The sequence below is a fragment of the Nyctereutes procyonoides genome, unplaced genomic scaffold (genome assembly GCF_905146905.1).
Source record: "Nyctereutes procyonoides isolate TBG_1078 unplaced genomic scaffold, NYPRO_anot_genome, whole genome shotgun sequence".
NCBI classification, from domain to species: domain Eukaryota; kingdom Metazoa; phylum Chordata; class Mammalia; order Carnivora; family Canidae; genus Nyctereutes; species Nyctereutes procyonoides.
Window position 1 is genome coordinate 72065393 of NW_026575146.1, and position 27894 is coordinate 72093286.

At 44.8% G+C, this 27894-nt stretch overlaps 1 protein-coding gene across 1 annotated transcript; it reads left to right on the plus strand.

The window, feature by feature from the left end:
- The first annotated feature begins 20082 nt into the window (after nucleotides 1–20082).
- On the plus strand, nucleotides 20083–24435 carry KLK4 (kallikrein related peptidase 4). Its single transcript, XM_055311250.1, has 6 exons — nucleotides 20083–20133; nucleotides 20711–20782; nucleotides 22118–22280; nucleotides 22669–22919; nucleotides 23006–23142; nucleotides 23994–24435. The coding sequence occupies exons 2-6, from the start codon at nucleotides 20722–20724 to the stop codon at nucleotides 24144–24146; spliced, it is 765 nt and encodes a 254-aa protein (XP_055167225.1). The 5' UTR covers nucleotides 20083–20133; nucleotides 20711–20721; the 3' UTR covers nucleotides 24147–24435.
- Nucleotides 24436–27894: the final 3459 nt, after the last annotated feature.

The window sequence follows — 27894 nt, forward strand, 5'->3', positions numbered from 1 at the left end:
CACAGTGCCTGCTGCAGAGTTGGTGCTGAAAAAATGTTCTACCGCTTTCAGAATGCACCGCTGTTTCTGAGACAGAGGCTGGGCATGATTTAGAGGGCAGACTACTGAATCCATAGTGTTATGGGTTAGGTTGTGTCCCCCAAAAAGATATGCTGAGATTCACATCCCTGGGACTTCAGAATGTAACCTTATTTGAAAATAGGATCATTGCAGATGTAATTAGTTATCATGAGGTCATATTAGAGTAGGGTGGATTCTTAATACAATATGACTGGTGTCTTTATAAGAAGAGGGAAGACAATGCAAAGACATACACACAGGGAAGAAGGTCATGTGAAGACAGAGGCAGAGATTGGGGTGATGCAGCCGCAAGCCAAGGAATGCCAAGGATTGACAGCCATTGTCAGAAGCTGGAAGAGGCAAGGAAAGATTCTATCTAGAGTCCCAGAGGGAGCACAGCTCTGCTCTCACACTGATCTTGGGCTTCTGGTCTCCAGAACTGTGAGAGAATAATTTCTGTTGTTTTCAGCCCCACAGTCTGTGGAACATTGTTACAGCAGCCCTAGGAAACTACTACACATGGGAAAATTAATCTTCTTTGTAAGCCAGATAAAGGTATTAGAATATCTCAAGAACCCTTTCCTTGAGAGGAAGAAATTAAACATAGATCTACTTTACAACCAAAGATATACAAACAACCAACAAGCACATGAAAAGATGCTCAACATCTTTTGTCACAAGAGAAATGCAACTTAAAACTGCAATGGGACACTACTACACACCCACCAGACCGGCTAAAACAATGTTTTAAATCCCCAAAGTCCCAAATGTAGCAGAGACCTAGAGCAACCAGAACTCTCACCCATTGCTGCTGGCGGTGTAAAATGGCATAAGCACTTTGGAGAGAGGTCAGGGAGCTTCTTACAATACATGATCTACTCTGTGCCTAGCAGTCCCACTGCTAGGTATTTCTCCAGGATAAATGAAAGCACATATCCACACAAAGACTTTTACACAAATGTTCCTAGAAGCTTTATTTGTAATAGCCCCAAATTGGAAGCAACCCTGATGTTCATCAACAGGAGAAAGGATAAACCAACTGTGGCATGTTCACAATGGGATATGCAACAGCAATCACAAGGAACAAATTGCTGCTGCATGAGGGAACTCAAGATGAAAAAAATCTTACATGAAGAGTACACTTACGTCTCCATTTATAGGAAGTTCCAGGACAAGCAAAGCTACTCTATGGTGGAGAGATATCAGAATGCTGCTTGCCTCTTGGGGTGGAGGCTGGGATATACAGAACTGATGTGAAGAAGCTTGCTGGGTGATAGTGAATGTTCTGTGCTCTCCGAGGGTTTTGGTGTGTGTAGTGGCCAAAACTCACTGAAAAGTATGTTTTGTGCATTTCATTGTATGTGAATTTTACCTTAGAAAAGAAACATTAAGTTTGAGTTGTAGTACATAACACATGAGTTCAAGAGTTTATGATGAAGTATACTAAGGCCTGTGGCCTACTATAAAATGCATCAAAAATAAGATGGGGGGATGCCTGGGTGGCTCAGTGGTTGAGCATCTGCCTTTGGCTCAGGTCGTGATACCAGGGTCCTGGGATTGAGTCCCACATCAGACTCCCCACAGAGAGCCTGCTTCTCCCTCTGCTTATGTCTCTGCCTCTGTGTGTCTCTCATGAATAAATAAATAAAATCTTTTTTTAAAAATAAGATGGATGGATGGATAGATAGATAGATAGATAAACGAGTGAATGGATGGGTGGGTGGGTGGGTAGATGGATGGGTGGATGGCTGGCTGGCTGGGTGCGTGGGTGCATGGAAGATCAACAGATATGTGATAAAGCAAGTATAGCAAATTGTGAATGGTGGAATGTAGGTATCAGATATATGGGTATTTGCTGTAAATCTCTTAACTTTGCTGTGTTTGAAAATGTTCATAAGTGTTGAAGGGAAATCAGACATGTGTCTAGTTGAGTGGCAGTAAATAATTTCTTCTCCATCTTGATTGCCACCGCCTTAGCCGGAGCTGCTCTCCTTTCTCCCATGGGCATTCATTCATTCAACAAACACTTAGTTAGCACCTACTATGTTCCGAGCACTGTTCTAGGTTTCCAGATCATAGCACTGAATAAGCCAGAGAAAGTTTCTTTTTCTGTAGCTTGTTTTTTTCCTGGAGGAGAAAGACAACCATGAATAAGTACGTAATATATCCATGGGGACATTGAATGCTATGAAGATGAATAAAGCAAGCAGGGTAAGAGGACAGAAAGGGATGGCGGTGGGGGCGGAGGTGTTATTTCCCACTGGCTGGTCAGGAGAGGCTTCTCTAGGATGTAACTCAGACCACAGACCAGAAGCAGCGAGGGAGGGAGTCGTGGTGACGGATGCTCCAGGATGTGCGGCCAATGCAGGTGCACTGGACTGTGGCAAACACCCTCTCTGCTTCCCTGCACTAATCTCTGCATTTGCATTTGCCCTGCTCTGCCCTTCATCTGTTCTCCCACAGAAAACAGAGGAGGGTTGACACTGTTTACAGGAAGGAGACGCCTTCTATTCTGCAGGTCAGGGGCAGAGACTATCAAGCTAGGTAGGACTTGTGGTGGAGTTTGGTGGTGGGGATGGACCACTCAGCTTAATAGTGAGAAGAACTGAGGGTCCCCGGGTGGGTCTTTAGGAGGTAAAGGTGGGGAGGAGAGATATGACAGGGAAGAGGAAAGAGGAGCAAGCAGTTCACCAGAAGGGGGTGGGAGACCTGGAGGGGCTTTCAGGAGCCAGCATGCTGAAAGTTCAAGGCTGAAGTCCTTACTTGGAAGGTGACCCTTTTTGGCAAACCCCAGGATTGATAAGCTTCCTACAGTAGGGACTGCCTGGGCCAGCATTTTGTGTGGAAATAAAAAAAGTGTATCCCTTCAGGTAACAAAGAATTCTGAGGTGGTGTAGATGGCAGGGCTAGAACTATTCATGGAGACCAGGGGAGAACTTGGCTGAAATTTCTGTTTCAAGACCTTTTCTGTTTCAAGACAACATTGATGGCTTCCCACTACTTTTAGGATAAAGCCCAAACTTGTCACCAGAGCCTTCAGAGGCTGACATGGTCTGGCCCCTGTTAGTTTCCTACTTCCAGCCCAGTCAGGCAGCGCTCCTCTGCTCTATGCCTCAGATGAGGCCTGAGTTGGAGGAGCCCTTTGGGGAACTTAAAAAGAGAGTGTTTGCTTTTTTAAAAAAAATTCTCTATAATCTTTCTTTGTTTCACTTGCAAAGAAGAAGAAGGAGGAAGAGGAGGACAAAGAAAAAAAATGCAAAGATGAAAAATCCTGATAAAGAACTTTTCCTAGCCACACACATTGAGTAAACCAAGTGGGTCCATAAATCAGTGAGTCAAATTCTCTTGGATTGTAGAGCAAACTCAATATTCTCTGTCGAGCGTGGTTTGTGTTTTGCATTTCATTTAGATCAATGATAAGAGGAGTTGTGTTCATCATAAGGCACATTTGCTGACACATTATTAACAAGGCTTCTCTTGTTTTATTACATTTTCTTGTTTTGTTATATAATGTTTTTGATCTATCCCCCCCATCCCCTGTTCTTACTCCCTTTTTACTCTGCTCTAGAACTAGAGGCAAATGAGGTATTTTGCCTCAAGAGCAAAATTTAAGGAGTAGCCAAAAACCTCAGAAATCAAGACAAACAATATTTTAAAAACTAAAAATGAACACAAACAAGTCCACACAGGGATCTGACTCTGCCCAGCATGATTCATATTCATACCTCGCCCTAATCCCAGTCCTGGTAGATGCTGTCTTTATTTTAAATCTTGGTATCCAGTTCATCACAGATTGTTGCATTAATTTTGATTTTTTAAAATATTGTATTAAAATAAGATCTACTCTTGATTACTGAGGTTTTTGGTGCATGCTTATTATGTTTGTGCCCAAACCCTCTTTCTCCCCAACTCCTGGTTTTATGAGTTTTCCCACAGGTAACCATCCTCTTATGTTTCATTCATATCTTTGTGTTTTTGTGTGTTTCTTCTTACCATGAGTGTGCCAAACTGCTGAATCTAAGGATACATTTCTTCACAAGATTGCTCTTGTTTCAGATACCAGCTGCAATTTTGGGAGCCTTCAGCGTCACCCCCACTTGAGACCAGCTAGCTACAAATTTGGTGTCTCCCACAGACTCCCTTGGGTTCAGTAAATCACAGTCACGGAACTCAGGAAAACACCATCCTCACAATTACAGTTTTATTATAGCAAATAGACAGAAATTAGAAGACATGCATAGAATGAAGTGGAGGGTTGTTGTGTGAAGTAATCTCTACACCCAAATGTGAAGCATTCCTCATCCTCAGGGATGTGTTAGCATCCCAGGCTCAGAATGTGACAGCTGCCAAACAGTATTGCCAGCTAGAGATGTTCGCTTAAACTTTGGCACACAGAGTTTTTTTCCAGCTACATTAAGTAGGTGTGATTGACAGGCCACCTCGTACATGTTTGAGGGTTTCCACTACCTCTTCAGGTTCAATATTTTGTTAGACCAACTCACAGAACTCAGGAAGGTGCTATACTCATGATTACAGCTTTATTATAAATATAATATATAAATCAGGCCAATGCAAAGATGTATATAAAATAAGATCTAGGAAGATCCCAAACATCTCTGTCTTCAGAATTTGTCACCTTCCCAGCACATCAGTGTGTCGACAACGAGGAAGCTCATCAGAACTTTGAATTCCAGGGTTTTTAGTGGGGTCTCATTATAGACATGTGATTGATCATGATTGATTGAATCATTGGCCATGTGATTGAACTCAGTCCAGTCCTCTTTCTAATATATATATATATATATATATATATATAATTTATTTATTTATTCATAAAAGACACAGAAAGACAGAAACATAAGCAGAGGGAGAAGCAGGCTCCCCACAGGGAGCCAGATGTGGGACTCAATCCCAGGACCTCAGGATCACTCCCGGCCGAAAGGAGATGCTCAACCACCCAGCCACCCAGGCATCCCAGTCCTCTTTCCTCCCTAGGCTGATATCAAGTGGCCCAAAAGCCCAACATTCGAAACACATGGTTGGTCTTTCAAGTGTGGCTTTAGGGACATATATATAACAAAGACACTTCTATCACTCCAAAAGTTTAGAGTTTACTTCCCAAGAACAGGGAACAGAGACCAGCCAAGTTCTATTTAGTACACATTTACAAAATGTGTAGGGATTTTCGGGGTTTTGCATATGCTTTCTTTTTAAGGTTTTATTTTTAAGTAATCTCTACACCCAATGTGGGGCTTGAACCCACAACTCTAAGATCAAGAGTCACACAATCCAGCAACTAAGCCAACCAGGTATCCCTTGTGCATATGTTTTTAATGCATGTAAATTATATGGGTTATATGCCCCAAATCATACCTTAATTTTTTTTCACTCAAGACTGTGCTCTTATGATCCATCCATGATTGATATATATACACCTGATCTGCTGTTTTTAACTGGTGCAGAGTTCCCCTTGGGGGGCACTCAGCACAACCTATCATCCATCACCACAGGGATGAACACAGAGGTCACCTCCAGCTCCTCACTTCCGTGAACAGTGCTTTGTTTGTGTCCCCTTAGAATCGATGTGAGAATTTCTTTGGGATCTGTGGAGATTCAAAATACATCCACAAATTCTCGACCTTCTTCTCTCCAAAGGTTGGAACTGAATTCTTCTCTGAGTGTAGGTTGGACTTACTGACTCACTTCTCATAAACAGAATGTGGCAGAAGTGATAATGTATGTTACTCAGTGATAAAAGGCACATCCTCCCTCCTTCGCTCTCACCACCTCTTCCCCTCCCTTGCTCTGGGGGAGGTTAATGCCATGTTGGGAGGACACTCCATAGCCCACATGGTGAAATTCAAATGGTAAAGAACTGAAGCCTCCAGCCAGCAACCACTGGAGTGAGCCATCCAGGAAGTAGACCATCCAGCACCAGTGGAGCCTTCAGGTGACTGCAGCCCTGGTTGACATCTTGACTATAATCTAGCGAGAGACCCAGCACCTGCTCCTAGATTCCTGATCCTCAGAAACTGTGAGATTTTTGTAAAGTTTGTTGTGCTAAGCTGACAAATTTGGGGTGAATTGCTACCTAGCAATAGACTAAAACAGAACCTAAACCCAGGAGTGGATCTTCTGGGTGATAGCGTGGGCTTACGATTAATTTGACGGAGAGGAGCCAGGTCACTCTCTTGGATGGCTTTGTCCTCCACATTCCATGAACAGAACCTGAGGATCCCTGGACTAGGGGTTACTGCTGCTGCATAACATGACCCCACTTCCACTGCAATCTAATCGGTGTAAAATAATACCCTGTGGATCAAACCTTGAGTTTCTCGAATTACTGATGATTTTGAACCTCTCTTCACTTGCTTGCTACATAGCTCTTAACTTTCAGAAAACACAAAATATTCTAAAACTGTCACTCTAACAGCTATAGTTTATCTGGAAGAAACATGTCAACAAAGTTTGCGTAACATCGTCTTCACTAATGGTTCCTATTTCATGGATGATCATAATAAACATATGATCATGTGAAGATTGGAGCAAATAAACCAACCAGGAGTTATTCTGTGAGGATAAGCTATTATGTGTGAATTACACTCAGCTTAACCAGAACCTTGTTCCACCAGGTAAAATTGTCGTTGTTGTGTAGCTGCTGCTGTTTTTCTTCAAGCCTTCATAGCTGATTGGAATATATATATATATATATATATATATATATATATATATAATTTTTTTAATCAAATAAACTCTGCCCCCAACGTGGGGCTCAAACTTATGACCCTAAGATCAAAAGTTGCATGCTTCACTGACTGCCACCCAGGCACCCCATGGGTTTAGGTTTTCTTTCCTTGCTCTTTAGGCTGGATTAGACCATTTGGAGTTTATCATAGTTCTATTTCCTTGGGAGCAAAAGAGAGCAGAACATTCAGTGCTGGTGCTATCCCAGAGACACCTAGAAATGGTACAGAATGAAAAGGTAGTTCACTGTGATCTTGGCCCTGAACTCAGTGCATCTTTAAACGTGGAGTTATGTGAGTGTGAGAGACTGACCAGTTACTCTGAGGAACACTGAATTATACAAATGAAAGAAATAATCCCCCAAACCCCACACCACCACCGTGATCTCATCAGCCAGAGAAACAGAAAAAAACCAATGTTGACATTGTCCTCCATGAGACAGGAGAGCAGAACAGTAAAATTACACAGCCTAACAGTCCTAACCCTAGCTCGCTATGAATTGGATGTGCGTGAAATTGCCAGAAGAATAGTACAATCTCAAAGGGATTGTTTCTTTTTTTTTTTAAGATTTATTTATTTATTTATGATAGACTCCCACACACACACACACACAGAGAGAGAGAGAGAGAGAGAGAGAGAGAGAGAGAGAGGCAGAGACACAGGCAGAGGGAGAAGCAGGCTCCATGCCAGGAGCCCGACGTGGACTCGATTCCGGGACTCCAGGATCGCGCCCTGGACCAAAGGCAGGCGCTAAACCGCAGAGCCACCCAGGGATCCCCCTCAAAGGGATTGTTTCAAGGGTAATGGAACATAATGCTCAACAAGGCTTTGTGTTTGTGTTTGTGTTTCAAGAAAAAAATTGTCGGGAAATCACTCAACCCAGCACTCCTCTGGGGCAGTAGATAAAGAAGAGTGAAACTATTCATCTCCACAATTAGGAGTCTGTGATGAGTTTTAATAGCTTCTTAAAACAATGTACCTTAAGAAATAAGCCAGGGGAGCTTCAGGGCTGTATCATTTACCTCCACTGATAACATTAAGGGAGTCATTACTAATTTTCACACTTAGTCATTGTTTTATAACTTATGCAATTGACTAAATGGTGTATCACAAACTTTGTAACCAACTCAAGCATTAGGGAAGACTTTTTTTAATATTTTATTTTTAATGGTGGGGGAAAACACAGAACATGAAATCTACCATCTTATCCATTTTTCTATCTTATACATTTTTAAGAGTACAGTTCAGTAGTGTTCATTTATATTGTTGTGCATTCACATTGTCTCCAGAACTTTTACATCTCGCAAAGCTGAAACTCTGTACCCATTGTATATTTTAACTCCTCATTCCCCCTCTTCCTGGTGCCCTCCACCCTGAAACCACTGTTCTATTTTGTCTGAATTTAACTATTTTAGATACCTCCTATAAGAAGTATCACACAGTACTTGTCTTTTTGTGACTGGCTTATCTCACTTCACATAACATCTTAAGGTTCATCTGTGTTGTAGCATGTGAGAGGATATCCTTTTTAAAAGCTTAATAATATTCCATTTTATGGGTACATCACATTTTGTTTATCCATTCATCCATCGATGAGCTGTTTTTGCCTTCTGGCTGTTGTCCATAATGCTGCTGTGAACATGAATGTGCAAATATCTTTTTCAGATCCTGCTCTCAATCCTTTTGAATATATATATCCATAAGTTGGATTTGATTATAGAAAAAGGAAAAGAAGGTATCAAGTTTCATTAGTACTAGGTACATGTGTGGGTGTTTTGTTTTGTTTTGTTTTGTTTCTATGAGCATCTCTGGAGTCAGGCTACCTGGTTTAAGTCTCAGCTCTACCACTTACCTGCTATGTGTCCTTGGACAAGTTACTTCATTTCTCTGCCCTTGGTTTTCCAACTTCTGCAAATAAAAATATTAACAGAACCTACAACCTTCAGGGGCTCTTGGGTGGCTCAGATGGTTAAGTGTCTCCCTTCAGCTCTGGTCATGAGCCATAGACGGGCTCCCAGCTCACCGGGGAGTCTGCTTCTCCCTCTCCCTCTGCCTCTCCTCCTGTTTATGATCCCCGTGTCTCTCTTTGTCTTTGAAATGAATAAGTTCATAAGTAAAAAAAAAAATTTAAAAAAACCAAATGAATAAGTAAAAATCTTAAAAAACAAAAAAAGAACCTACAACTTTCAGGCTTTTGTGAAAGTACTGATTAGATATACACAAAGTATTTTTTTAATGCTTATAAAAGGAACAAACAATTGATACATGTAATAAGCTGGACGGATCTCCAGGGCATTATGATGATTGGGGGAAACCCCAATTTCAGAGCATTACATATTCTATGATCCCATTTATATAACATTCTCAAAGTCACAGAATTATAGTGATGGAGAACAGACCATGGTTGTCAGGACTTGAGGGTGGAGAAGGGTGTGGTCCCTCACGGATAACACAAGACACTTTCTTCCGGGTGATGCAACAATTGTGTATCCTCACGGTAGTGATGGGAGAGTCAGAGACAGAGAGAGAAGTGTAAAAATGATGAAATTCAAATAAGATCTGTGCCTCACTTACTATTGTAGCAAAGTCAGGTTTTTTGATGAAGTACTGTGGTTATGAGTGATGTGATTGACGGAAACTGGCTGGGGGCTATGTGAGAATTCTCTGCACTCCTTTGCGACTCCCTGTGACTCTTGAATTACTTCAAAATGAAACATCATACTAAAAACTGCGCCTGGCACCCCTGGAAGTGTTCAATGAACAGTAGTCATCATGGTCCCAGATCTCCCTGTGTGCACCTTTCATTTGCTCTCTTTTCAATTTCTTTTCTAGACAGCTCTAAGCTCCACAAAATGAATAGCAAGGCCCCTTGAGAAGGGGAAAAAAATGCCTTCCACTAAATTCTCTCAGACCGAAAGACTTCCCAGCAGAAAGCTTTATAGCCACAGATACAACTATGATTCATCTGTAAATTTCACATCAGTCATTGTTTTATAACTTATGTAATCATCTAAACAGTGTTTCACAAACCTTGAAACTACCCAGGCATTGCAGGTCTTCCTTGCTTATAACAGGAAAAAGAATGAACCAAGTGTCCTGAACACCAGGAGACGCCTTACTTTGCTGGGAGCCCAGCCCGGTGGTTAAAGACAAGAGAAAAATAAGAACACAACCTTGCATTTGCCTGTTATGTGCAACGAAACCTTTGAAAATGACCCAAGTAACATACTCTAGTTGAAGAAAGGGAAGGGATATGGTCATGATTTATCACTCGATGCCTTTTCAACAAACATACTTTATTTTCGTGCCATATGGAAATAGTACCTATTCAAAAAATTAAGTAGAAATGATGTTTTACATCACACACACACAGATTCTCATGCAAGTCTCTCTGGGTTCTAACTTCGCTATTTCTTTTTCTTTTTAAAGAGAGAGGAGGGGAGGGGCAAAGGGAAAGGGAAAGAGAGAATCCTAAGCAGGCCCCATGTCCAGCATGGAGCTTGAGGGGGCTAAGGGTAGGGGGGATGGGAGGGACCTCAATGTCATGACCCTGAGATCATGACCTGAACTGAAATCAAGAGTTGGACACTTAACGACTGAGCCACCCAGGTGCCCCAAACCCAGTTACTTCTCACTGTGTGGCCTTGGAAAATGGTTTTAATGGCCTTTGGCTTCAATTTCCCCTGTTTATAGTGAGGACAGCAACAACAGCAAAGTTTATGAAAATAGAAAAAAGTAAATCTGGGGGTGCCTGGGTGGCTCAGTTGGTCGAGCACCAACTCTTGATTTTGGCTCAGGTCATGATCTAGTATTGTGACATTGAGTCCCACATCAGGTTTGGTGCTCACTGGGGAGTCTGCTTGAAATTCCCCCTCTCCCTATCCTTCTCCCTCTGCCCTTCCCCCCTGTTCTCTCTCTCTCTCCCTCTCTCATAAATAAATAAATAAATCTTTTAAATGAATTTTTAAAAATAAAAAAGTTAATCCATGCAAAATCCTTAAAAATTCTACAGACCATGTGCTCAGCATATGTTAGCCCATAGTCTTAACATTTCCTCCTTGAGTAAGCAAAAACAAAAAAGTACTTTATTTTCACCTCCACTGCCACCCTAACAAACCTAGCCAATAAGGATTTTACTGAGAAAAAAAGTTACTTCTTTTTATAATGAGAAAATCTAGTTCTCTATTTCTCTGTTTTTTTAAAAGACAGGTTCCTGATTTTATTCCAGAAGATTAAGTACAACAACACAAGTAAAATAGTGACTACAATTGCTTGATGCATGTGAGCTCTTTATTATTTATTATATCATTACTATTATTCTTATCATGATCATTATTCGGATATCCTGGTGCATAGAGGAGATGGTTCTGGAAGACAACCAGGGTCACCATGACCCAAGAAAAAACAGAGATATGATGATGATTTCTCCAACTTATTTTTTTAAAAAGATTTATTTATTGGACGCCTGAGTGGCTCAGTAGGTTAAACGTCTGCCTTCAGCTCCGGTCATGATCCCAGGGGCCTAGGATCGAGCTCCACATCAGGCTCCCTGCTCAGGGGAGAGCCTGATTCTCCCTCTCCCTCTGCCTGCTGTTCCTCCTGTTTCTGCTCCCTCTCTCTGTCAAATAAATAAATAAAATATTTTTTTAAAATAAAAGATTTATTTATATATTTGAGGGGGAGGGGCAGAGGAAGAGAGAATCTCAAGCAGACTCCTCACTGATTGCAGAGCCCACCGAGGGCTCAATCTCATGACCCGGAGATCATGACGTGAGCTAAAATCAAGAGTCCAATGCTTAACCAACTGAGCCACACAGGGGCCCCCATTTCTCTGACTTATTAAATAATTAAATTGGTGGCAATACTTGGAGATAACAGTGGCTGAACGCTGGGGCAGTACTTGGAGATAACAGTGGCTGAACGCTGGGGCAGAAAATATTCCATCTCTTGCCCGGTGTCTCACTGAAGTAGGTCTGACCCCATATGCCACACTCTCAATCCTTCCCTTTAGAACCTGAGAGACCCGGGATCCCTGGGTGGCGCAGCGGTTTGGCGCCTGCCTTTGGCCCAGGGCACGATCCTGGAGACCCGGGATCGAATCCCACATCGGGCTCCCGGTGCATGGAGCCTGCTTCTCCCTCTGCCTGTGTCTCTGCCTCTCTCTCTTTCTCTCTCTGTGACTATCGTAAATAAATAAAAATTTAAAAAAAATTTAAAAAAAAAAATTTAGAACCTGAGAGACCCAAGTTCAGGACCAAGGACAAGGCCCAGGTGGCCACCTCCTCCTGCCACCACCTGGGGTACACTGGCACCTCTGTTCCCTGTCTAGCACCAGCACTGGATGCTGAGGCCCACCCTGCAGAACTTGGGGCTCCTCCTTTGTCCCTTACCCCCACACCCTCTAACTCTCCTTGTGTGTGTGTCTGGCTCCACAAGGGGGCAGTGTTGCCTAGTGGTTAGGCACACACATTGGGGTTGTATGCCAATGAGAGTTTGGATCCTAGCTCTACCACCACAAATGGCTCTTAGCTTCTCTGTGCTTTATTTTTCTCATCTATACAGTAGGGGTGATAATAGCTCCTATTTCATAGGACGTTAAGGACGTTACACCAATTAACACTTGTGAGGAACCTAGAATAGTGCCTGGAACAAAGTAAGAATTGTCTGGGGGCGCCTGGGTGGCTCAGCGGTTCAGTGTCTGCCTTCAGCTTAGGTCATGATCCTGGAGTCCTGGAGTCCTGGGTTCCTGGGGTCCTGGGATCGAGCCCCTCTTGGGCTCTTTGCTCAGCAAGGAGTCTGCTTCTGCCTCTCCCTCTGCCTCCTCCCCATTACTTACTCATGCTCTGTCTCTGTCTTCTCTCTCTCAAATAAATAAATAAAATCTTAAAAAAAAGAACTGTTTGTTTAATCTATAAGTAGGTTTATATGTAGATGCTGTATGATTATGATTTCAGTGTTTGACCATTACTGTTTTCTGCGGCTTGCTTTCCTCTGATCTCTCTATATCTCTATATCTGAGTGTTCTCTTTTTTTCCCCCCTGGGGTCATGAACTCTGCTGCCTCCTAGGGTCAGGCAGGTAATGTAAATGAGGGAAGCCTCTGGGTGTGGGCCAGGAAACCCGCAGGCTGCCCCTAGGATAGTGGCCACTCAGCCTGCTGATGATGGATTATGTCCATGGGAATGCAAACGTGATGTTGATTCTTCAAGAGAAGCTTGAAATCTCCTGATCCATCAATGCTGGTGGCCAGTTAAAAAAAAAATGCCTGAAATCAAGAGCCCGGAATAAACTCACATATATGTGGTCAACTGATCTTAGAAAGGTGACACACAAAACACACAATGGGGAAAGGACAGCCTTTCTGACAAACGGTGTGGGGAAAACTGAATATCCACATGCAAAGGAATGAAATTGGATCCCTATCTTACACACTACACAAAAATCAACTCAAAGTGGATTAAAGGTTTAAACAGAAGACCTGAAACCATCCAAATCCTGGAAGAAAATAGGGGGGGGGGAATAATCTTCATGACATTGATTTTGGCAATGATTTCTTGAATATGACACCAAAACCATAGGCGACAGAAGCAAATAATAGACAAGTGGAATCACATCAAACTAAAATGTTCCGCCCAGCAAAGGGAACCATGCCCAGTGACAGGTGACCTATGGAGTTTGAGTAAATACTGGTAGATCATACAACTGATAAGGTCCTAATATACAAACTACACAAGGAACTCCTTTAATTCAATAGCAGGAACAAACAAGCAAAAAGCAAAATAACAAAAACACACAAAAAACAAATAACCTGATTTAAAAATGGGCAAAGGACCTGAATAGACATTTCTCCAAAGAAGACATAGAAATGACCCCCAGGTATATGAAACAATGATCAATGTTTCATCAAGAAATGGAGATCAAAACTATAGGGAGATATCACTTCATACCTGTGAGGATGGCAATTATGAAAACAAAGACAAAAACAAAAACAGAGGTAAGAAGGGTTGGTAGGGATGTGGAGACATTGGACCACTTGTTCACTGTTGGTGGGAACATAAATGCTATTACTGCTATGGGAAATAGTGTGGCAGTTTCTCAAAAAATTAAAAGTAGAATTACTGTATGATCAGCAATCTCACTTTTGATTATTTATTCAAAGGACCTGAAATCAGAGTCTCCAAGAGATGTTTATTTGTGTGTAGAAACAACCCATGTGTCCATCAACAAGTGAATGGATAAAGAAAAGGTACCAAAAAAAAAGAAAGAAAGAAAAGAAAAGGTACTATATCCACACAATAGAATACTATTCAGACTTTAAAAAGGAAATCCTGCCATGTGTGACAACATGCACGAACCTGAGGGACGTTGTGCTAAGGTGAAATAAGCCAGTCCCAGAAATACTGCATGATTACACTTCTAAAAAATGGGCTATCTAACCATCAACGCACACACTTGGATAAGACTTTTTGTTTAAGAGTGGATTTCATATGTTCCTAGTAAAGAATATTTTTCAGATTCTTCATTGGGATATTAAAATAGCTAGCAAATTTCTAGATGTTTTATATATGGGTGATTGCTTCCATTTGTGGTTTCTGCAAATTTGTAACTGCCTATTTTATGTTAGTTTCTCGTGGAACTTTGAAATGAAAAGCAAACCCTTGCATATGCTCTTCTTACCTACATTCATTTTAATGTTTCTGCAGCTCTGAATGATAAAATCCAATCTACATGGTTAAAGTAAAATAAAATAAAACAGTACAGTCAAGCAGAGGATGCCTGGCTGGCTCATTTGGTGGAGCATGTGACTCTTGATCTTGGGATTGTGAATTCAAGCCCCACGGTGGGTATAGGGATTACTTTAAGAATAAAATCTGAAAAATAAATAAAATAATCAAACACATAGAACCAGAGAGGGGAACGGTAGTTGCCAAGGGATTGGGCATAAGGGAAAATGGGACATTGCTATTCAACAAGTATAAAGTTTCGCCCACGCAAGATGATTAAGTGCTGGAGATCTGCTGTCTGGCCGAGTGCCTAGGATAGCAATACCGTAGCACACGCTTAAAAATGTGTTAAGAGGGTAAATCTCATGGTAAGTATTCTTACCACAAGTTTTCAAGATGCCCAAACTCCGCGAAGCAGGCCAGATGTGCCTGCAGCCTATGATTAGGTCAATGCATCAGTTGCCTGCCAAAATGAGCCAGGGAAGTGCAACGAATTTTTCTCCATAACCAGAGGTGGCAGAAAACAACATGTGCCTTTTAAGGGCCCAGAAGTCATAAGCCACCCCCCTTTCAGATTGGAAATATAAACCACGACTTTCCCCCTGAAGAGAGAAATCTACTTTTAAAGATTTTTTGATTGATTGATTGATTGATTGATTGATTTGAGAGAGTGAGCCTACACAAGCAGAGGAAGGGACAAAGGGAGAGGGAGAGAATCTCAAGCAAACTCCTCACTGAGCATGATGCAGAGCCTGATACAGAACTCCATCCAACAACCCTGAGATCATGACCGGAGCCAAAATCAAGAGTGGGATGTTCAACCAACTGAGCCACCCAGACATCCCAAGAGGAATCTACCTTTTTTTAAAGATTTTATTTATTTATTCATGAGAGACAGAGAGAGAAAGAGAGAGAGAGGCAGAGACACAGGCAAAGGAAGAAGCAGGCCCCATGCAGGGAGCCCAATGCGGGACTCAATCCCAGGACTCCAGGATCACACCCTGGGCCAAAGGCAGGCGCTAAACCACTGAGCCACCCAGGGATCCTGAGGAATCTACTTTTAATTAACAAATTGGCAGCTGAATTTGCAACAATGAGCCAAATACGTGATTTAAAACTTTCTAGCAGGGATCCCTGGGTGGTGCAGCGGTTTGGCGCCTGCCTTTGGCCCAGGGCGCGATCCTGGAGACCCGGGATCGAATCCCACGTTGGGATCCCTGCAGGGAGCCTGCTTCTCCCTCTGCCTGTGTCTCTGCCTCTCTCTCTCTCTGTGTGACTATCATGAATAAATAAATAAAATCTTTAAAAAAATAAAAATAAAACTTTCTAGCAGCCACATTCAAAAAAAGGAGGAGGGGGAAGCAAGTGAAACATTAATTTTAGTATTATTTTTATTTTAACCCAACATATCCAAATAATGATCATTTCAACATGGAAGCAGTATAAAATTAATAATAAGATAGTTTACATCCTTTTATACCAAGTCTTCAAGACCTAGTGGATATTTTACACCTACAGCAGCATCCCCATCCAAATGCTAAATTTTCATCAGAAACAACTGATCTCAGGTCACCTGGGTGGCTCAGTTGGTTAAGCATCTGCCTTTGGCTCAGGTCATGATCCTGGGGTCCTGGGATCGAGTTTCACGTCGGGCTCCCTGCTCAGTGGAGAATCTACTTCTACTTCTCCCACTCTCTGCTGCTCCTCTGCTTGTCCTCTCTCTCTCTCTCTCTCAAATAAATAAATAAAATCTTAAAAAAAATAATTGATCTCTATGCAGAGTCTATAAAACTTTGACTTGAAAAATGTAGATTCATGTACACAGATTGTTCCAAATGTACTCAAAACTTTTTCAATACTGAATCATGTTTCAGTGTTTACATTTAAATTAGTTAAAATTGAATAAAAGTTAAAAGCCGGTGCCTCTACCACACTTGCCATGTTTCAAGTGCTTAGTAGCCACCCATGGTGGTTACTGTATTGGATGAAGCAGACCTAAATCCGCCTGACAGGAAATGTCTCAGCCACTTCCAGGGTCTCCCATCCTCTTCTGCAAATCTGTAACAGATAACTCAACTTGGCTGGTGCTAGAAAAATAGGGGAATGTCCAGGCCTTTGGTGCACATGGGGCACCATCTCAACTTCTGCTCCTTTGATATTTGCTGAGGTCTCTCCCAAACCCTCCTGCTGCAGAAGAGCTGGGAGATGCTCCCTATGGTGGTTCCCACAGCCCACAGCTGTCCTCCCTTCGTACATGCAGCCAGGACATTTTCTTTGGCTCCCCAGGCTGGAGCAAGCTACTGCTCTTCCTCCCCAGTAAAACTCCCTCTCTCCATTCTCTCCTATTCCAGGCAGACCCCAGGATTGCCCCTGCTCATTGCTGGCCTCTCTCTTCCCTAGGTCAGGAACAGAGAAGGAAGATGCCCACATGAGGATTTGTGGGGCTTTCCCTACCGAATCCCCCATTGCTCTTAATAAAGAAGGAAAACGCTTCACTTCTCTTCAGGTGATATAATCTGCCCCAATGTCTATTTCATTATTACATGAGACAGGGTTGGGGGCCATCTGGCAGGAGCCACATCCCTCTAGGAATAGATTGAACCCAGAGGAGAACTCAGGCAACACCCTTTTTGAACTTGGCCACAGTAACCGGAGAAGGACAAACAGTGTATGTTCTCATTCATTTGGGGAATATGAATAATAGTGAAAGGGAATATAAGGGAAGGGAGAAGAAATGTGTGAGAAATATCAGAAAGGGAGACAGAACATAAAGACTTCTAACTCTGGGAAATGAACTAGGGGTGGTGGAGGGGGAGGAGGGCGGGGGGTGGGGGTGAATGGGTGACGGGCACTGAGGGGTACACTTGACGGGATGAGCACTGGGTGTTATTCTGTATGTTGGTAAATTGAACACCAATAAACATTAATTTATAAAATTAAAAAAAATAGAATCTTAAAAAAAAAAAAGGAATAGATTGAAGTTGGCACGAGGTGGAAAGGGTCTGGACTGGGAGAGAGGACCCGAGGTGGGGGACCTGCGAGGTCTGAATTATGTTTGGAGGTGCTGCCAGGGCATCCTGCAGGTGGGCTGCTGTGCCTGCTGCAGAATCAGAGGGGACTTGTGAATGGGGTGCCACTTATTCAGAATTCACTCGGGGGCTGGAGTGGGTCACGCTGGGAGAAATTCACACTCCCTTTTGTCCCTGTTTTTAAAATGACTTCCAGGATGCATGATAATTTCTCCATCTGTGACTCGATCTATCTGTCTCTGTCTCATTTTTGGTCTCTGGTCTTCTAGTCTCTGTTTCCCTCTGCCTTTATCTCTTTCCCCTATTCTCTCTCCCTGTCTCTGTTCCTCTCCATCTACTCAGCTCTGCAACTTTCTCTCTGCTCATCTGTCTCTCTTTGTCTCTGTCTCTGTCCACCCCCAAATAAGTGGGTCACTTCTACGTGACCTCAAGCACGACAGGGCATAGGAAAGGCCACAAAACAGGGACAGAAGGATGTGATGTCTCCTTTCTTCTCTTTTCTTTCAGTTGCCCAGTCCTGGGCCTCAGCACTGGCCCTAACCTGCCTCCTGCAACACACCAGACCTTAGTCACGTCTGGGTGGCTGTGAGACCTGAGCCCACCCTGCACCACACCACTTCCTGCCGACCAGTCCCCACCCTCCTCTCAGCCTCCTCTGTCCTTGTGGTCAGGCTATTGGTTCCAGGACCAGGGCAGGGGTGGAGGTCTGTGTGCCACCAGGAGACTGAATGCAGGCAGACAAATGGAGACAGGGCTAGAGAACCAGACAGGTACTAAGAGAGAGACACAGAAAGAGAGAGGGTCAGAGAAACAAAGACAAGGCCAGAGAGAGGCAGAGAGAAGCACAGACATTCATGCTTCATCATCACGGTCATCTGCCACCCAACCCCTCATCAAAGCCGTCCACACCTGCTCCTTAGGTGATCTCACCCAACCCCATGGCTCTAAACACCACCTCTCCCCTGTGACTCCCCACTGCTTTTCAACAGTGCTGACCTCTGCCTGCACCTCTGCCTGCCCATGTGTCCAACCACTTGGCTCCGGACTTGCATCCCCACCTCCACCTTGCCGCCACATCTCCTTGCCCACCTCCACAAATGGCACCACAAATGGTCAGACCAATCCTCAGAGGCACCATTCTCACCTCCCCTCCCTCTCCACTCTCCACCCCTTGGTGAGTAAATTGACTCTACCTCCAAAATGAGCCCTGCATCTGTCTGTTCATTCCTCTTCTCCTGGGACCACAGCATCACCCCACCTCCGTGCTGGTCTCTGCTCCCCTCTCACCCTACAGCCATTCTCCATGCAAGATGTCTCTTAAAAGTATATGAAATCATGTCACTCCCTCTATTCCTATGCTTAAAATCCATTGCACTTAAAATAAACCCCAAACATCTTCCCCAGCCCTTAAACTCCTGCACAATCTGCTCTGTTCCTTCTCCTTATTCGGCCTTGCACACATAGAGTTCTCTCTTTTTTCTGCAAGGCTCACATGGCATGCTGGCTGTCAACCTAAATAGCCCCTCCTCTGGCTCCCCAATCACCCCCTTATCTGCTGACAGCCCGTTGCCCCAGTCATTCTACCATTGCCCGTGTTCTCTGCACACAGGTGACTCTTAGATATTTCCTTTCAGTTTTTCTGTTTGTCTCCCCTACTAGGATGAGACCTTAATGAGTGCTGGAATTTGCTTGTTCCTTCCTGCATCTCCATGGCAGACAGCAGAGCTCAGAGGGTGGCAGGTACACAATTGCTCTTCACTGAGCAAGGGCTTCATCTTGCTCACTGGGCACCTACTACATGCCCGACACTGTGCCAAAGCACTTTCCCTGCATTATCTCTTTGGATGTATCTGAGGAGTGAAGAACTAAGGTTCCCCAATTTCACAGATGGGAAAATGGAGGCTAAGAGAGATGCAGTGACCCCAAGGTTCCACAGGTAGACCATGACGCAGTCTGGATTTGAACCCAGGAAGGTTTGCTGGGGAAGCACAGTAGGAAGACAGAGAGAGGGAGGGAGAATGGGAGAGATTTAGTAAGAGAGAAAATAAGAGAACATAAGAGAGAGAAGATGAAAGAGAACATGGGCACTTGGGTGGCTCAGATGGTTAAGCATCTGCCTTCAGCTCCAGTCATGATCTTGGTGTCCTGGGATTGAGCCCCATCTCAGGCTCCCTAGTCTGCAGGAGTCTGCTTCTCCCTCTCCCTCTGTGCTCTCTTTCTCTCAAATAAATAAATACATAAATAAATATTAAAAAAAAAAAGAAAGTTAAAGAGAGCAAGAGAGAATAAGAACACGACAGAAAGAGAGAGAAAACCAAGAAACAAGTGGGACCCTAATTCCAGGATATCCTTGCTGGGTCACTGCTTCCAGCACCTCTGGCCTCCTGATGGTAGCCTGGCACCAGGGCAGCCCCATGAACGCTGAGCTGGAAACATGCAGCACCTGACCCCAGGAATGTGTCCCCGGGGGCAGGCCGGCCCAGCTGGGGATGCTTATAAGTCCCACAGGGGCCCCTGCAGGAAACAGCCAGTGGGAGCGCAGCCCAGCGCAGGATCCCAGAGCCCAGAGGCAGCCAGGTGAGTGCCCCTGTGGTCCCTGCCCCGCCCACCGCCTCTAAGAGTGCAGTCTCCCTACAAGCCCCTGTCACTGTGAATCTTCTCAGCCTGGTGACCCTGTGTCTCTGTGCCTCCCCTCCAAAGAGGTCTCTCTCACTCTCTCTCTAGTTAGGAGTGTCTCTTCACTTCTCTCTCTGGCTGCCCTAGTCTGTTTCTCTGAATGTCTCTCTCCATGACTCTGGTTCTCAGACTGTCTTTGATTATCTCGTGCAAGTGCTCCCTCTCAGTTCCCTCCGACCTACATGCTCCTACTCTCCCATCTCCCAGCTGAGACATAGAAGGACAACTTCTCCATCCCTTCCTCTCTGCAGAATTCTCTATTTCTCCCTCTCCCTTCCTCTCTCCCTCTCTAAATCTCTCCAGGTCTGAGGCTCTGGGCCAGGATCTCAGACCTACGATGTGTCTATTAGGGGGAGCAGGGGTGGCACAGGTCCTTGTCTGACCAATGATACCCTAGGGGGACAGAAAGAGAGACAGAAACAGATAGATTTGGGCTGTAGGTCCCCCAGACTCATCAGAAACTGACCTTCATGTCCAGGCGCTGACGTGATGACCACAGCAGGAAGCCCCTGGGGCTGTTTCCTGGGGTACCTCATCCTTGGTGTCACAGGTATCTGAGGGTGTGTGTGTGTGTGTGTGTGTGTGACTGTCTGTGCCTGAGGGCACAGTGTTTGTGGCTGTGCAGGCATGAATCAGGGTCCTCCCACGTATGACTAAAGCTGCCTGTATGACAGTACCATGTGACTGATGCTCTCTAGTTAAACATATGTGATTCCTCGTATCACAGAGAGTTTGTGTGTGTGCTGCTGTGTACTGTGTATGTGTGTGTGTACTGTGTACTGTGTGTGTGTAGCTTTGCACACCTCTGTGTGTGACAGGGTGATGGGCTGTGTAGTCGAACCGGTGAGTCACTGCGTTCCAGGATGAAGAATTCTGACCGTCTGTGCCTTGAAATCCCCCGGGGGGTAATGGGGGGGGAAGGAGGGATAATGCTGTGAGGGCCTGGGGAGCTCAGGGTGCCGCTGACAGGAAGATGATGCTTCTGGTCACCCATTGCTGGGAATATGTGCCTACCTCCGGAGTCTCTGATCCAGGGACCCCCAGGGGCCCATGTCACGGGGCGATATGATGGGGTTTCTCGGTGAGCCAGCTTGTTGCTGGTGCGACTGTGGAGAAAGCTGAGCTGGGGGAAGGCGTAACTCGGAGGGCCACAGAGAGCGTGGGGGTGTTCTTGAGCATCTGGGGTGTCACTCTTGTCTCTGCACCCTGTTGGAGGGTTTCTGTCTGTTCTGGGGGATTGTGGCTCGGATAGTGCACGAACCTGGCGTGGTGCGTGTGTGTGTGTGTGTGTGTGTGTGTGTGTTTGTGTGCGCGCGCGCACTGATGGGAGGAGGGAGGGAGACAGACAGAGAGGGATTGCATGTGGGTCTTGGAGTTGGATGTGTCGGCCTCAAAGCTGCAACTCCCCTCTCCTTACTCTGATCCCCGCTTCCGGACTCCCATCCCACTCCAAGAAAGTTGGTCCCTGAACTCCCTGCATCAACACCCCGCCTCCAGGAGGCCTGGTGCCACCTCCTAAGACTACCTCCACATTCCTGACACCGTCCCTAGGAGCCCTGACTCTGCCCTCGGGATCCCTGACCCCACCCATGCGGCCCCGGTCACGCCCCTGCACCATGGCCTCGCCCCTGAAGCACTGGCCACGCCCCGTGCGCTGCGACCCTGCCCTCGGGAGCCCTAGTCCTGCTTTTTGATCCTGCCCCCTAGCCTGGCCCTCGCCCCTGCACGGATCGAAGCCTGCTCCTTGGAGCCTCGGCTCCACCCTGAGACCAGCCCCAGTCCCGACTGCACCCTTGAAGCCCTAGCCACGCCCCTAGCCCGTGGCCTCGCCCCCCGGAGCCCTGGCTCCACCCAGAGCCCGCCCCCAGCCCCGATCCGCCCTCAGGATCCCTGGCCTCGGGTGGCGGCAGCCACATCATCAACGGCGAGGACTGCAGCCCGCACTCACAGCCCTGGCAGGCGGCACTGTTCACGGAAGACGAGTTTTTCTGCGGGGGCGTTCTGGTGCATCCGCAATGGGTGCTGTCAGCCGCACACTGTTTCCAGAAGTGAGTGCTGGGCAGGGTGGGGGCGGAGTGGGGGGGACCTGGAGGTAACGTTAGCTGAGCCGAGGGGCCTAATCTCGGGCTAAGAGTGGAACCTGTGCAGCGAGACTGCAGGCGAAGCGGAAGCTGTTGCTTTGCAAAGCCTCAGCCCAGGGTCGAAATCCCAGCTCAGTTGCTGAGTCCTGAGTGGATTAAGACAAGTTCTTGTCGCTGAATTGCTGATTGTGCAAATGAGGAGGATTTGAGACCCTGGTTAGGTAGCTCTTAGTGTCGCGTTTAGCGAGGCGGATGGAGTTGGGGTAAGTGGGTGGAGACGGGGTTGAGGTTGAGGGTGACAATGTAGATAGCGGTGTAGTTGCCACAAAACTAACCAGTGCCCGGTGGTCCTCAGCTCCTACACCATCGGGCTGGGACTGCACAGTCTTGAGGCCAACCAGGAGCCAGGCAGCCGGATGATGGAGACTGACCTCTCCATACAGCACCCAGAGTACAACAAACCCTTTGTCGCCAACGACCTCATGCTCATCAAGTTGAAAGAATCGGTGTCCGAGTCTGACACCATCCAGAACATCAGCATCGCCTCCCAGTGCCCGACCGCTGGGGATTCTTGCCTCGTTTCTGGCTGGGGTCAGCTGATAGATGGTGAGCTCCCAAGTGTGAGTGCGTTCACCCTCCCTACAGGGTTCTCCTCCCAGCCAGAGGCGCTGACCCAGAGCTCTGTGTCGCAGGCAGGCAGCCCCAAGTGCTCCAGTGCGTGAATATCTCGGTGGTGCCCGAGGAGACCTGCAATGCCTTCTATGCCCCTGTGTACCACCCCAGCATGTTCTGCGCAGGCGGAGGACAGGACCGAAAGGACTCCTGCCACGTGAGAGATGGGAATGGGGAGAGGGAGGAGGGAGGTAGAGAAGGGAGAGAGGGACACTCAGGGAGAAACAGACATGGGGAGAGAGAGATGGAGAAACAGAGGAATAGACACGAGCACATACACAGAAATACCTCAGGGAGGGACGCCTGGGTGGCTCAGCAGTTGAGCGCCTGCCTTTGGCTCAGGGAGTGATCCCAGGATTCGGGATCGAGTCCCACATCAGGCTCGGTACACGGAGGCTGCCTCTCTCTGTGTGTCTCTCATGAATAAATAAATAAAATCTTAAAAAAGAAGTACCTCGGAGAAATAGACTGGTAGAGATGAAACACAAAGCGAAATGGTGGGGGGGGGGATAGAATATACAAAGCCATGCAGAGAGGTACAAAGACTCGGGGAGTCAGAGACAAAGCCACAGGGAGGAGATAGAGCAAGAGAGAATAACAAACCCAGGAGAACCAAGCAGCTGTTGGGAAAGAGGAGTGTAGGGACACCTGGGTGGCTCTGTGGTTTAGCCCCTGCTTTTGGCCTGGGGCGTGATCCTGGGGTCCCAAGATGGAGTCCCGTATCCACTCCCTGCATGGAGCCTGCTTGTGTCTCTGCCTCTCTCTCTCTCTCTCTCTCTCTCTCTCTAATAAATAAATCAAGTCTTAAAAAAAAAAAAAAGAGGGAAAGAGGAGTGCAGAACTCCCTAGAGTCAAGGCTCGCTCTGAAAGGGACCAGTCAGAGTTCTGGAAGGTGTATGTTGTTATCTTTTATTTCCCTTTGTCTCTTGGTGTCTTTTGGTTCCTTTCTGATCTCAATCTGTCTCCACCTCTCTGTGTTTTGGATTCTGTCTCTCTCTCCAACAACAGGGTGACTCTGGGGGCCCCCTGGTCTGCAATGGGTCCCTGCAGGGCCTCGTGTCTTTTGGACAAGCCCAGTGTGGCCTACCCCACGTGCCAGGCGTCTACACCAACCTCTGCAAGTTCAAGGACTGGATACAGAAAACCATCCAGGACAGTTAATTCCTAGGACTTGGACCCAAGAAAATGAGCCCCCCAATATATGTTGGTGGAAAGGATTCAGGAACCTGGGGTTGCAGTGCTTTCCTCCCTATGACCCAGGAGTCTAGATCCCCAATCCCCTCCTCCCTCAGCCCCAAGAATCCAATCCCACCGAGAATCTTTTCCTGTACACAGTGGCCCCTTGCGACACAAAATTGACCTGGCCTTACCAGGGGCAGAGAAGATTGGTTTTTCATCTTTTTTTGTCCCCTTCTCTTAAGCCCAGAAATAAAATCCAAGAGAAGCACAGGCTCTGTTTGGACTGTCTTCCTTGCTTCCATTCCCATTCAAAGGATTCCAGCAAATAGTTTCCCCCAGGAGGGTCACTGGATTCCCAAGGGAGGAGCTATGCTTGACAGATTAAGAGAAATTGATTCTGTGGATATTGTCCAGTTTCAAAAAACAGTCAAGTTGGCAAATGGCAAGTTAATGAGGGTTTCTTGCTTGGTTTATTTTGCTTTGCTTAACCTGTTTTGGTTTTGTTTTCTTAAATGCATTTGAAGAATTTTTCATTTGAATCTGCCTCAGAACCCTCCTGCTGTAACTGGAGTATGTTGGGAAGAGTCACAGAGACATAGGGAAATGGAGGGCAGAGATGCAGGGAGACTGAGGGTCCAAAAATATTTGGAATTGTTCTCATACTTTTCACTGATAAATTGTATTCATAAGAACATACAATTAAGAATATCTATTCAAGAATATCTTAATAAATGTATTATTTGGGAATCTGGAGGTATTCCTCAAAATGTATAAAGTAAGGAGTGAAATAACTAAAAGTGAAATAAACAAACCCCCACTCACAGAAGAGGGTTTAAAGATGCCTCTTACAAAATAATAGAACAGGGGCACCTGGGTGGCTCAGTGGTTGAGCCTCTGCCTTTGGCTCAGGTCATGATCCCAGGGTCCTGGGATTGAGTCCCGCATCTGGCTCCCCACAGGGAGCCTGCCTCTCCCTCTGCCTGTGTCTCTGCCTCTCTCTGTGTGTCTCTCATGAACAAATAAATAACATTTTAAAAAAAGAAAATAATACATCAGAGGGGCTTGGCCGGCTCACTCGGTAAAACATGCGACTCTTGATCTCAGGGTTGTAAGTTCAAGCCTCACATTGGGCATGGAACCTACTTACAATGAAAAAGAAAGGAAGGAAGGAAGGAAGGAAGGAAGGAAGGAAGGAAGGAAGGAAGGAAGGAAGGAGCAAAAGAAGAAAGAAAGAAAGAAAGAAAGAAAGAAAGAAGAAAGAAAGAAGAAGAAAGAAAGAAAGAAAGAAAGAAAGAAAGAAAGAAAGAAAGAAAATAGAATGAACAAGGTGAATAAGGACATAGATGACCTGAACAATAGGATTAACAAATTCTATTTAATGGCTATATATAGAACATTGCACCCAGTACGTGAAGAATATACAATCTTTCCAAAATGTGCATCTACCAGAATGGCTAAACTTAAAAAGAATTGCAGCACCGAATGTTGATTAACATGTAGAGCAGCTGTAACTCATACATTACGGAGGGGATGTAAATGGTACAACTGCTTTGCAAAACAGTTTGGCAGTTTCTGAGAAAGATGAGCATGCATCTACCCCATAACCAGGAGGTCTACTCCTAGGTAGTTATGTAAGAGCAATGAAAAAAAAAAACCAACAGACTTTCCAAGAATGCCCAAAGAAGCTTTCCTCATAATCGCCCAAATTGAAAAAAAAACAAATGTTCATAAAGGGTGAATGGACAAACCATGACATATTCATTCAATGGAATGCTACTTAATAATCAAAAGAAATGAACTGTTGATATAGCCAACAACGTAGGCACATCTCAAAATCATTACACTGAGTGAAAGAAGCCAGGCACAAAATATTACACACTGTATGATTCCTTTTATATATGAAATTCTAGAACAGACAAAACTAATCATGGGATGGGAAGGAGGAGTAGATGCGGAAGCAATGGGAGATGTTGTAAGGGAACTTTCTGAGGTGATGGAAATCCTCTAGAACTTGACAGGAGTGTGGGTTACAGGGGTGATGCATTCGTTAAAACTCATTGAACTGTACACTTGACGCCTGTTACACTGTATATACCTCAATAAAAAATTATACCTCAATAAAAAACTTCATACAGCATTTACAAAAAGTGAACAGATACTGAGCTATGAAGCCAGTCTTAACAAACTTCAAAGTTTATATGTAATATACAGAGTATGTTGTCTGACCACAAGGTAATTATGCCAGAAATCATGACAAAATGATTATGCAGAAAATCCCTGCATGTTTTGATTTTTGAAATACGCTTCTAAATAACCCACAGCTCAAACAAGAAACCATACTGGAAGTTAGAAAATATTTTGAATTGCATGAGAAGAAAAATATCTCATATTATAAAATATAAAGTGTAACCACTAATGAGTAAAAATAGCATATATTAAGTCCAGAGAAGTAGAAAGGAAAAACACCCACAAAATCATATGATCCCAAAAGGCAGGAAACATAGAAGAAGCAAGACAAATGGTAGTTTAAAAGTAAGATAAGGACTGCCTGGGTGGCTCAGCAGTTGAGCGGCTGTTTGCCTTTGGCTCAGGGCATGATCCCATGGTCTCAGGATCGAGACCTGCACTGGGCTCCCCATGGGAAGCCTGCTTTTCCCTTTGCCTACGTCTCTGTCTCTTTCTCTCTGTGTCTCTCATGAATAAATAAATAAAATATCTTTAAAAAAATAAAAGTAAGATAATAATAACAGTCCCAAATATATCAATAATTACAATAAATGCAATTGGTTAAACTCAGATTAGAATGTAAAAGGTGGGGCACCTGGGTGGCTCAGTGGTTGAGCATCTGCCATCGGCTCAGGTTGTGACCCCGCATTGGGCTCCCTGCATGGAGCCTGCTTCTCCCTCTGCCTGTGTCTCTGCCTCTCTCTCTCTGTGTGTCTCTCACTAATAAATAAATAGGATCTTTTTTAAAAAAAAGACAGGTGGGAGTTTCCTGGAAGAATGTCACACACACACCATCAGGACTGTAGCGGAAGGTTGCAGGGTGTCCACTGGTGCTTTGTCCTCAGCTTGCCTTCTGCTCCCTCATCAATAATACTTAATATAAAAATTGGTAGGAGTATAGGAAGAAATGGAGCAATTCGCCCCATGGAAGTGTGAGATTTCAATGCCACTATCATGCAAAGGATTTGGTATCACACAGGCCACATTCTCCAACCAAGATACAAGAAATTTAAAATTCAATATGCACATCACATAATACCCATACACACAGAAGTTAAAATGCAACCATTCATCTGAATAGTTCATGATAAAAATCAATCATGATGGACAAAAATGGATGGAAAAGTCATAATAGAAATTTTTATTTTTATTTATTTTTTTATATATATATTTTTAATTTTTATTTATTTATGATAGTCACAGAGAGAGAGAGAGGCAGAGACACAGGCAGAGGGAGAAGCAGGCTCCATGCACCGGGAGCCCGACGTGGGATTCGATCCCGGGTCTCCAGGATCGCGCCCTGGGCCAAAGGCAGGCGGTAAACCGCTGCGCCACTCAGGGATCCCATAATAGAAATTTTTAAAAACTTAGAACTGAATGAGGAAATTGTGAGATATGAAAACTTGTGAGGAGCAGCAGATTTAGAGCTTTGCATAATTAGATGAGAAAGAAGAGTGGGTGAATATAAAGGAGCCAAAGTGTTAGACAAAAAGTTGCCAATCAA

Excerpts from the sequence above, each read along its gene's own strand:
- KLK4 (XM_055311250.1), top strand. The coding sequence starts at position 20,722 with ATGACCACAGCAGGAAGCCCCTGGGGCTGTTTCCTGGGGTACCTCATC. Across the intron at positions 20,783-22,117 it reads CCTCATCCTTGGTGTCACAG|GATCCCTGGCCTCGGGTGGC; the intron begins GTATCTGAGGGT and ends ATCCGCCCTCAG. Across the intron at positions 22,281-22,668 it reads GCCGCACACTGTTTCCAGAA|CTCCTACACCATCGGGCTGG; the intron begins GTGAGTGCTGGG and ends GGTGGTCCTCAG.